We start from the raw sequence: 12,235 nt of genomic DNA, 5'->3' as shown, positions 1-12,235 counted from the left end.
CTAGGATTTCAACAGTGTTTTTTATCAGAATAGTTGAACCCTTCTTAAAATATCCTTAAAATAGAGGTTTTTTTTTTTCCTCTTTGGAGAGCAAATTCCTGAACCCTGGGTGGGATTATTGACTCCTCCTGGTGAGGGAGGATGCATTTTGTCTCCTGAGATCTAGGCTGCTGCCAGAGAGGCCGACCCTAGGCATGAGGATGAGAAAGCAATGAGGGTTAGCCCCAAGGCTAACGTGTGAAAACAGCTTGTAAGAAAACACACCTTCGCCCTTATCCCCTCCTGCCAGCAGTCCTCAGGTCCCACTCCTCACAGGACACTGACCTTAATGGTGTTTGCCGGGAGAGCCATACTTCTTCCTTTTCTTGATTGCCCTTTGTTTGTCTGTTTAGAATTCTGGATACAAGGTCTGTTCTAGTTGAGTCAATTAAAAAACAAAAACAATCATGCATGAGGATTCTAATTGTTGCTGTTATGACTTCACAAGAATCTGTGTTTTCTTTCTCCACTTAGAGTTACTTATCATAGTAGCTTTATGTTGTCTCCCTATTGTAGCAGAAGGGTGGCACCCCAGTGAGAGTTGCAGGAGCAGTGGCAGCTTGTGCCTTGCTGCCTCCATCTCACCCCCACCCCCGGGTAATGCTCCTGGTTATGTGTGTTGTGCACAGCTTCAGCACACACACACACACTCACACGCTAATATGCTGGACACTGAGCACACATCTGTGCATGCCTACATGGGTCTAGGTCTACACACTCTTCAGGTGGGGCTTACAGTCTTAATATGTGTCTTTCAGGTTAGATTTAAAAAAAAACAACAAAGAAACAGAACCTGCTTGGCCTGTGATTATTAGGGCCAATATTTTAATGCCAGACCTGGTTCTTCCATCTCTTTTCACTTTGGCTTGAAAGTGGTTAAAACGTTATAGGACAGATTTTCCCACACACGCATTTCTGTACTCTTGACTTGCCACCATGTTTCCGTCCCACCTGTTCTGGGTGCCCAAGACCTGGAGTGCTTGAGCTGGCCGGACGAAACTGCTCGTATCAGGGTGTGCTGCAACTTTTCCTTGGCATTGAGAAAAGCCATGAGAGTCTGAAGCCAGGGGTTTTCTCGGTGAGTTAGTTTCATAAATGGCGTTGACACTCATTTAATTTTCAAATAGAGTTTAATGAGAGATTTACCATGAGACATTCTAAAAATACTATGGAATTTATACGATGTGTAGAAATTGTATAATCTTGGCAATGGCTAATTTCTTAATGTACATCTCAGAAGGTTTTATTCCTCACCTAGGTTCTAGATCGTTCACGGACCCTCATTATTATTTACTGCTCTGTGTTGAATGCTGAAAGGTCTCCTCTTTGTTATGCTGTGTACAACTCCAAGGCTGGAACTCAAATCCTTAAGCTTTGTCACCATGAGTCTTACCCAAGTACTCATGTAACACCTGTTTGGGCTAGTGCCCTATTCCGCAGGTCCGGAAATAGGACCACTGGCAAACTTCCTTCCCTCTCTACCGTCTCACCCTCCTCCCCCCACCAACACCCCAACACTCCTGAGAACATAAGAAACACAAGCCTAGCCTGGCCAACTAGAACTTTCATCACCATGTTATCCCCAAGTAAGTTCAATTAACAGTCAAGTTACCTTAATATGAAAAATAAAATTTCCTATGTGTATTAGTTTGCTGGGGCTACCGTAACAAAGTACCACAAACTTGAGTGGCTTAAAACAACAGAAATGTATTGCCTGGAAGCCAGAACTCCAAGATCAAGGTGTCAGCAGGGTAAGTTCCTTCTGTTGGCTATGAGGGAGAATGTGTTCCATGCCTCTCTCCTAGCTTCTGGTAGTTTGCTGCAGTCTTTGGCATTCCTTGGCTCGTAGAAACACTACCTCCATCTCCACCTTCATCTTCACATGGTGTTCTCCCTGTGTGCATGTTTGTCTCCAAATTTCCTCTTTTTATAAGGACACCAATCATGCTGGATTAAGGCTCACCCTAATGACCTCATTTTAACTGGATTATCTTTGTAAGGACCCTATCTCCAAATAAGTTCACATTCTGAGGTTCTGGGTGTTTTGGGGAGGGCACAATACAACCCATAACCCTGTGCTACCCAAAAGTACTCATCTGGTTGTGCTTTGGCTAATTTACAGCACCCCACAGGTGGCAGCCCACTTCCCCCTTCCCCGAGGCTCTGGCTGTGGCATTGCCCCCGGGTCTTCCAGATCCTGGAACTTCTCTTCTGTCTTTGGCCTGCTTTCGCCTGGGCAATCTTGCTGCACTGCATGTCCTGAAAGAAGAAGAAAGAGGGAATCTTTTAGTTCCTTTCTTGGTAGGATGCTGTCTTTTTCCTTCTCATTTCCCCATTTTCCACTTTTCTATAACTTGGCTGAACCAAGTACTTCCAGCCTCCCAGGAAGCTCTCTTTCCAAATACATTATAGTCACCCTCTTCCCAACCCCGTGGTGCCTCTCCTGTTAGGCTTTGTTCTCTTCTAGAAGCAAGTCCTGCTTGGACACCAACTCCTTGATAACATGCAGCCTAAGGACAATGGTGTGGTTGAGAATGTTTGATTTGTTGCGGGGAAGAGAGGAGGATATTTTTTTTGAGAGACGGATTCTGCGCCAAACCTACCACCAGTTGTGGCCACGTTGACCAAATAGACCATTTGCTTTAGGTAGTGTTTCCCAAAATATGTAAGGAGACATTTCTGCCCTCAAGAAAATACTTCCATCCCCTGGCCCCCAATAAACTGTAGAGACTAAGAAATTATGTAATTAATATATATAGTATCTCCTGATGGAGGTATGCAATGTTTATTAAAAGATCTGACAAGTCCAGCTGAATAGAAACTGGTTTAACTTTTTGTGTGTGTGTGTTTTATTTTTATTTTATTTTACAGCAGCTTGGCAGCATGTTGCTAACAACTATTACTATTATTACTAATAACCATTGCTGATACAGAAAAGGTCAGCAAACATTTGTACTTGAACAATGTTTCATTCATTTTTAGGTTAGGCAAACCTTAAATATTTTGCAATTAAAAATATATATAATCTAAGAAAATCCCCACATTTCAAATTTCAAATAATCATCTTCATAATTTTGATTTTATAGCCATTTTTAAACAATTCTGGTATAATTGACATGTAACGTTACATTAGTTTCAGGTGTACAACATATAATTCGATATTTGTATATATTGTGACATGATCACCACAATAAGTCTAGTTAATATCCATCACCACATATAGTTATAAATTTCTTTTCTTGTGATGAGAACCTTTAAGATCTACTCTTTTAGCAACTTTCAAATACGCAATAGAGTGTTATTAACTATAGTCACCATGTTGTACGTTACATCCCCATGAGTTATTCATTTTATAACTGGAAGTTTGTACCTTTTGACCACTCAGTTTAACTTTTTTCCCAGAATTTTCTTATTATGAAAAATTTCAAAGAATTATACAGTCAACACTCATATACCTACCAACTACATTCTACAATTAACATTTTTGCTATGTTTGCTTTATTCCATCTATCCATCCCTCTCTCCATCTATCAATCCCTCTTAGTTTTGATGCAATTGAAAGTTACAGAAATTAGGACCTTTGCTTCTTTTTTTTTTTAATTTTTTGTTTATTGCAGTAACATTGGTTTATAACATTGTATAAATTTCAGGTGTACATCATTATACTTCTATTTCTGCATAGATTACATCATGTTCACCCCCCAAATACTGATTACAACCCATCACCACACACATGTGCCCAATTATCCCTTTCGCCCTCCTCCCTCCCCCCTTCCCCTCTGGTAACCACCAATCCAATCTCTGTCCCTATGTGTTTGTTTATTGTTGTTATTATCTACTACTTAATGAAGGAAATCATACGGTATTTGACCTTCTCCCTCTGACTTATTTCACTTTGCATAATACCCTCAATGTCCATCCATGTTGTCACAAATGGCTGGATTTCATCGTTTCTTATGGCTGAGTAGTATTCCATTGTATATATATACCACATCTTCTTTATCCATTTGTCCCTTGGTGGGCACTTAGGTTGCTTCCAAGTCTTGGCTATTGTGAATAACGCTGCAATGACCACAGGGGTGCATCTATCTTTACGCATTGGTGTTTTCAAGTTCTTTGGATAAATAGCCAGCAGTGGAATAGCTGGATCATATGGTAGTTCTATCCTTGATTTTTTGAGGAATCTCCATACTGTTTTCCATAGTGGCTGCACCAGTTTGCACTCCCACCAGCAGTGTATGAGAGTTCCCTTCTCTCCACACCCTCTCCAACACATGTTGTTTCCTGTCTTGTTAATTATAGCCATTCTGAGGGGCATGAGGTGATATCTCATTGTAGTTTTGATTTGCATTTCCCTGGTAGTTAATGATGTTGAACGTCTTTTCATGTGTCTGTTGGCCATCTGTATATCTTCTTTGGAGAAATGTCTGTTCAGGTCTTTTGCCCATTTTTTAATTGGGTTGTTAGTTTTTTTGTTCTTGAGATGCATGAGTTCTTTATATATTTTGGAGATTAACCCCTTATCAGATGTATGGTTTGAAAATATCTTCTCCCAATTGTTAGGTTATCTTTTCGTTTTGTTGATGGTTTCCTTTGCTGTGAAGAAGATTTTTAGTTTGATGTAGTCCCATTTGTTTATTTTTTCTATTGTTTCTCTTGCCCAGTCAGACATGGTGCTTGAAAATATGTTGCTAAGACCGATGTCGAAGAGCATACTGCCTATGTTTTCTTCTAGAAGTTTCATAGTTTCAGGTCTTACATTCAAGTCTTTAATACATTTGGAGTTAATTTTTGTGTATGGTGTAAGGTAAGGGTCTACTTTCATTTTTTTGCATATGGCTATCCAGTTTTCCCAACACCATTTGTTGAAGAGACTTTCTTTTCTCCATTGTATGTTCTTGGCTCCTTTGTCAAAGATTAGCTGTCCATAGATGTGTGGATTTATTTCTGGGCTTTCAATTCTATTCCATTGATCTGTGTGTCTGTTTTTGTGCCAGTACCATGCTGTTTTGGTTACTATAGCTTTGTAGTATATTTTGAAATCAGGGAGTGTGATACCTCCAGCTTTGTTCTTTTTTCTCAGGATTCCTTTAGCTATTCGGGGTCTTTTGTTGTTCCATATAAATTTTAGGATTCTTTGTTCTATTTCTGTGAAAAATGTTGTTGGAACTTTGATAGGGATTGCATTGAATCTATAGATTGCTTTAGGAAGTATGGACATCTTAACTATGTTAATTCTTCCAATCCCAGAGCATGGAATATCTTTCCATTTCTTTGTGTCTTCTTCAATTTCTTTCAGCAATGTTTTATAGTTTTTGGTGTGCAGATCTTTCATCTCTTTGGTTAAGTTTATTCCTGGGTATTTTATTCTTTTTGTTGCAATTGTAAATGGGATTGTATTCTTAATTTCTCTTTCTGCTACTTCGTTGTTAGTGTATAGAAATGCAACTGATTTTTGTATGTTGATTTTGTAACCTGCAACTTTACCATATTCGTTTATTACTTCTAAAAGTTTTGTGGTGGATTCTTTAGGGTTTTCTATATATAAAATCACGTCATCTGCAAATAGTGACAGTTTCACTTCTTCCTTTCCAATTTGGATCTCTTTTATTTCTTTTTCTTGCCTGATTGCTCTGGCTAGGACTTCCAGTACTATGTTAAATAGGAGTGGTGACAGTGGGCATCCTTGTCTGGTTCCTATTCTTAGAGGGATAGCTTTCACTTTTTCACCATTGAGGATGATCTTAGCTGTGGGTTTTTCATATATGGCCTTTATTATGTTGAGGTACTTTCCTTCTATACCCATTATATTCAGAGTTTTTATCATAAATGGATGCTGTATCTTGTCAAATGCTTTCTCTGCATCTATTGAGATGATCATGTGATTTTTATTCTTCATTTTATTAATGTGGTGTATTACGTTGATTGATTTGCGAATGTTGAACCATCCCTGCATACCTGGAATAAATCCCACTTGATCATGGTGTATAATCTTTTTAACACATTGTTGTATGCAATTTGCTAGTATTTTGTTGAGGATTTTTGCATCAATGTTCATCAGTGATATTGGCCTGTAATTTTCTTTTTCTGTGTTGTCCTTGTCTGGTTTTGGTATCAGGGTAATGTCGGCTTCATAGAATGAGTTAAGGAGCTTCCCCCACTCCTCAATTTTTTGGAAGAGTTTGAGAAGGATAGGTATTAAGTCTTCTTTGAATGTTTGGTAGAATTCACCAGGGAAGCCGTCTGGTCCTGGACTTTTATTTTTGGGGAGGTTTGTGATTACTGTTTCGATCTCCTTACTGGTGATTGGTCTATTCAAATTCTCTATTTCTTCTTGATCCAGTTTTGGAAGGTTGTATGATTCTAAGAATTTATCCATTTCTTCCAGATTGTCGAATTGGTTGGCATATAGCTTTTCATAGTATTCTCTTATAATCTTTTGTATTTCTGAGGGGTCTGTTGTAATTTCTCCTCTTTCATTTCTGATTTTACTTATTTGTGCCTTCTCTCTTTTTTTCTTGGTGAGTCTAGCTAAAGGTTTGTCAATTTTGTTTATCTTTTCAAAGAACCATCTCTTTGTTTTATTAATTTTTTCTATTGTATTTTTGGTCTCTATTTCATTTATTTCTGCTCTGATTTTTATTATTTCCCTTCTTCTACTGATTTTGGGCTTTGTTTGTTCTCCTTTTTCCAGGTCCTTTAGGTGCATTGTAAGATTGTTTATTTGAGCTTTTTCTTGTTTGTTGAGATAGGCCTGTATTGCTATAAACTTCCCTCTTAGAACTGCTTTTGCTGTATCCCATAAATTCTGGCATGTTGTATTTTCATTTTCATTTGTCTCCAGGTATTTTTTGATTTCTTCTTTGGTTTCTTCATTGACCCAGTCGTTGTTCAGTAGCATTTTGTTTAATCTCCACATATTTGTGGCTTTTCTGATTTTCTTCCTATAGTTGATTTCTAGTTTCATACCGTTGTGGTCAGAAAAGATGCTTGGTCTTATTTCAATCTTCTTAAATTTATTGAGACTCGTTTTGTGGCCTAACATGTGATCAATCCTGGAGAATGTTCCATGTACATTTGAAAAGAACGTGTATTCTTCAGTTTTTGGATGGAATGCTCTGTATACATCTACTAGGTCCATCTGTTCTAGTGTATCATTTAAGGCCAATGTTTCCTTATTGATCTTCTGTTTGGATGATCTATCCATTGGTGTAAGTGGAGTGTTAAAGTCCCCCACTATTATTGTATTACTGTCTATTTCTGTTTTTATGTCTGTTAATAATTGCTTTATATATTTAGGTGCACCTACATGGGGTGCATAGATATTTACAAGTGTTATATCCTCTTGTTGGATTGTTCCCTTGATCATTATGTAATGCCCTTCTTTGTCTCTTTTTACAGTTTTTGTTTTAAAGTCTATTTTGTCTGATATGAGTACTGCTACCCCAGCTTTCTTTTCATTGCCATTTGCGTGGAGTATCTTTTTCCATCCCTTCACTTTCAGTTTGTGAGTGTCTTTAGGTCTGAAGTGTGTCTCTTGTATGCAGCATATATATGGGTCTTGTTGTTTTATCCAATCAGCCACCCTATGCCTTTTAATTGGGGCATTTAGTCCATTGACGTTTAAAGTAGCTATTGATAAGTATGTATTTACTGCCATTTTTTAACTTTTTTTCTCAGTGTTTTAGTAGTCCTTCTCTGTTCCTTTCTCCTTCTATACAGAATTGATTGTCTCTTTAGTTTGACCTCTGTCTGAAAGCTCTACTCTTTAACTCCCCTCCTCCCTCCTTTTATGTTTTTGATATTGTATCTAACCTCTTTTTTGTGCATTTGTATCGATTGCCCTCTTATCATGGAAATAGATCATTTTTCCTATTTGTGGTCTTCTCTTTTCCACTTAAATCAGTCCCTTTAACATTTCATGTAGCACTGGTTGCTTGGTGACAAACTCCTTTAATTTTTGCTTGTCTGGGAAATTTTTGATCTCTCCTTCCATTTTGAATGATAATCTTGCAGGGTAGAGTATTCTTGGCTGTAAGTTTTTTCCTTTTAGCACTTTAAATATATCGTGCCACTCTCTTCTAGCCTGTAAGGTTTCTGCTGAGAGTCAGCTGATAGCCTTATGGGGTTTCCTTTGTATGTAACTTGTCTTTCTCTGGCAGCTTTTAGGATTATCTCTTTAACTTTAATTCTAGACATTTTGATTGTGATGTGTCTTGGTGTGGTCCTCTTTGGGTTTATCTTGTTTGGGGCTCTCTGTGCTTCCTGTACCTGGATGTCTGCTTCCTTCCTTAGGTTAGGGAAGTTTTCATCTATTATTTCTTGAAATAGATTCTCTGCCCCTTTGTCTCGCTCTTCTCCTTCTGGGACACCTATAACATGGATGTTAGTGCGCTTGATGTTGTCCCAGAGGTCCCTTAGACTGTCTTCACTCTTTTTAATTCTTTTCTCTTTTACCTGTTCACCTTGGGTAATTTCTTCTAGTCTTTCATCCAGCTCGCAGATCCATTCTTCTGTATCCTCTACTCTGCTTTTGAGTCCCTCTAGCGAATTTTTCATTTCCAATATCATATTCTTCATTTCTGATTGGTTCTTTTTTATATCTTCCATTTCTTTGTTGACATTCTCACTGAGTTCATCTATTCTTTTCCCCACATCAGTGAGCATCCTTAACACTCTTAGTTTGAACTCTCTGTTGGGTAGGTTGCTCATTTCTGTTTCACTTAGTTCCTTTTCTGGAGTTTTGTCCTGTTCCCTTACTTGGAATGTGTTCCTTTGCCTCCTCATTTTGCCTCTCTCCCTGTGCTTGTGTCTACGTATTAGGTAGGTCAGCTACGTCTCCTGCTCTTGGATAGGTGACCTTATACAAGTGATGCCTTAGGAGTCCTGCAGTGTGCTTCCCTCAGTTCTCAATGTTCCAGTGGTGACCCCTATGTGGGCTATGTGTGTCCTTCTGCTGTGGCCTGTTTGCTCTCCCTGTATGCGCCCAGGTAGGCCAAGTTATGCTCCTGGTCAGCTGTTGTAATGCTCAGCTGTCTGTAGTTGTGGTGGGCCCTTCAGTCTCTTTATCAGGTATGGGGAGCCCCAACACAGTTGGCTGCAAGTTCTAATACCACATTTGTGTTGCAGTATTTCTTTTAAGTGAGTAGGCCTCCAGCGTGGCAGGTTGTTAGGCTCAGGGCCTTACAATTGCTATAAGCCTCCAGCCTTTAGGTCTCTTGTCAGCTCTCTGAGGATTGCAGCTGGGTGGGGCTGGCCTCAGGCACGAGAGCACCCAATTGTTTCAGACTTTGGAAGGTTAGGCAAACTCCCTATGTGGGTCTTTGAGAAGCACACATCTTCTGCAGCTGACAAGCCCTGCCACCCACAGGTCCACACACACAGTCAACAGTCCTGCCCCGTGTGTGTGCCCCGACCTCCCGAAGCGGACCCAGTCTCTCCACGGCGGGAGCCCCACACACTCCACCACTGCCCCACATTCTCCACCCGCTCCTTGTGCACGCCCTGCCCCATTGAAGTCAGCTCAGTTGCCAGGCTGCAGAGAATCTAGTCACCAATCTATGCAGGCCCACAAGTTGCCTGAGGGCTTGTTGTTGGGTGGGGCCAGTCTCTAGGGTGGGCTCCCCACCCTGGCTGAGCTGGATTAAATTGGTGCTCTAGTGGTGGGGCAGACCTGGGCTAGCAGGCCCCAGGGAGAACTGCAATGGCTTCTGTGTCAGCACGCCCACACCAGGCCACAACAATGGCCGCCGCCAATGTCCCAGTGCCTGGAGAGGTCTCACCTCTCACCGAGATGCACTCAGGGCCTATCAGGTGAGTCTCTTTTCACCAAAGCACTATGCACCTTTCTTTCTGGTGATTTTAGGGTGCTTTCTGAAACGGGTGAGTTTGCGCTGGGCGCTTTAAGAGCCAGTTTTAATTTCTTTGTGAACCAGCTTTTCTGGGGGTACTCCCCAATGTTTTAGTAGCAGGCAAAGTCAGATATTATGCCGCTGGTCTCGATTGTGCTGGGTCCACAAAATGCCCACAGCAGGGGCGCTCCCCGGCTCAGGGCCCCTTTCCTCCAGGGAGGGCTGCGTACCTGTGGGCTGTTCCCGGGCGGCAGTGAAGCTGGCGGCTTGTGAAGGCGGCGTTTTTTCCTCTCCAGAAGGGAGTTTCTGCCTCTTCCACCTCAATTAGGATTGTCTTTTGCTGCAGGAGTTCCTCTTATCCAGTTTTCAGTTCTGTGTCAGGGGTAATTTTTCCACGAGTAGTTGTAAAATGTCTGTGTCCATGGGAGGAGGTGAGTTCAGAGTCTGCCTACGCTGCCATCTTGACTTCCAGTCCAGGACCTTTGCTTCTAATTACCTTAGCACAGCTATCCTTAACTAGCTTTGTTTAAATCAGCATTTTCTTGTCCCACATGAGCACAAAAATCACATGTTTTTTTATTAACACATATTGATGTCACCCAAATTTCGTGCTCCACAGCACAGACTTTGGGGTAGATGTTTTGGGGTTATGAAGACACCACCTATTAAATGAAATTACATTATTTAATGTAATTACATTACATTAAATAATGTAATTTCATTTAATGTATTTAATGTAATGAAATTACATTATTTAAAATCATTTTCCTACCTCATTTAGATTAATCACAGAATAGAAGGGGCCTAATTTAATCACCTCATTTTACAGATGGGAAAGTGAGGCTCAGAAAGGTGAGGACTCTTGCCCAAGATCATACAGCCAGGCAGTAGCCTATTAGGTATAGAGCTTTTTCTACAGAATGGCAACGTTCTGCCTGTCCTTGAACCAGGCGAAGTTTTCCTTCCACTTTGGTCCTTGCTCACCACTGACTGCCTTGGTCTTTGGCTCACAGGGGTGTTTCAGGGGCAGACAAAACCCCTGGCCCAGGTGTTTCCTGGGCCAGGCTCTGCAGTAGGCTCCCAGCAGATGGAGGGAGGGCCAGGCTTTGACATAGCCAAACGACTGCTCTGTAACTTCATTTCTTCCAGTTACTTGTTACATCTCACCCAGATTTCTTTTCCTTGGCAATGCCCACATTTTATCCTCTCCTTCAAGAATTCCTAATTCATCATCTCATTTTTGGTCAAAGGAGATGTTTAAATGGAGAAGTATTCAAGGTACTCTATAGCAGGCCTCTGACCCTCTTCAGGCCATTGCAATAGCTCTTTCAGAGACTAGGATCCAGGGAGTGGGTGAGCCAAAGGGGCAATGGTATCTCTCCAATTTTATATTCTACCTTAAAGACGTTCTTGATTCTAAAAATTGTGTTGGTAATCCATAGGAGGGATATGCTCATGGCAATGAGATATTTCGTCCTCAAATCACAGTCAAGGAAACTCGCATGGCGTCATATGATTATTTTTTCTACTTAAAAAACGGTATTCTTAAAAGAATGTGTTTATTTATTTGTACATATTCCATCGAATTCCCAAAAGGATTCAAGGCAGGTGAATTAAAAGTTTAGTTTTACATAACAGTTTTTAAACTGAAGACAGTAACATACAAACTTGAGAAAGACAAAGCTATAATTTCTGGGTCTGCATCCTTTTTTTCATGGGAGACCATGTTGAGTTAAAGTGAAAACAAATTTTGTCTACCATGATTACAATACACAAAAGATATTCCACTCTTTTCAAACAACAAAGGGTAAAGACAAAAACTTGGATATGAAACAAGACTCATTATGATTGCTGACGTTTTAGGAAAATGCAATAATTTACATAGAAAGCATGATGAAGAAACAATTTTTATGGTTCAGATGTATTCTGAAAGGCCTTGGAAGGCAATCTCATTCTAGTGTCTCGAAGTGGCCGCATCTGGAGAAAGGTTTCCATGGCAACTCATGAAAGCTTGATGTTTTTTATCCTTTTCAAGAGCATAAATCATCCCATAGCCTGAGGCTTTGGTAAAGGTCTCCTTTATTTTAGAAGCTATTGCCATTTGTTTTTGTGTTATATATTTGACTGTCTTAGAGAAACAAAGAAGGGGCTTCCAAGACAGCTTGGAGTCTGTCTTTTTCATATTTAGGAGCGAGATGTGAAGAACATAATTCTAGACTTTGCTTCTCAATGATCAAAATGATGGTACACATTGGTATGTTTGGGTTATGTCATGTGTTGTTTCGATTTTCCAAAAAGTTGTGATTGGTGTGTTCTCAGGAAAGAGGAGTCAGTCTGTACTACTT

The 12,235-nt window shown here is 40.2% G+C and overlaps 1 protein-coding gene across 2 annotated transcripts in view; it reads left to right on the top strand.

The window, feature by feature from the left end:
- The window catches only part of MAOB (monoamine oxidase B), a 111,079-nt gene that overhangs the window by 27,875 nt on the left and 70,969 nt on the right, over nt 1-12,235 (top strand). The window contains exon 1 of one of the 2 annotated variants that reach the window (XM_058535683.1): nt 9,751-9,852. The exons of the other annotated variant lie outside the window; for it this stretch is intronic. Within the exon in view, the coding sequence (XP_058391666.1) occupies nt 9,795-9,852 (58 nt within the window). The 5' untranslated portion in view covers nt 9,751-9,794. Of the gene's footprint in view, nt 1-9,750; nt 9,853-12,235 lie in introns of those variants that run through there. 2 annotated transcript variants of the gene reach the window in all.

This window comes from Diceros bicornis, chromosome X (genome assembly GCF_020826845.1).
Source record: "Diceros bicornis minor isolate mBicDic1 chromosome X, mDicBic1.mat.cur, whole genome shotgun sequence".
Taxonomy (NCBI): domain Eukaryota; kingdom Metazoa; phylum Chordata; class Mammalia; order Perissodactyla; family Rhinocerotidae; genus Diceros; species Diceros bicornis.
This window is presented reverse-complemented; position numbering and strand designations above follow the sequence as displayed.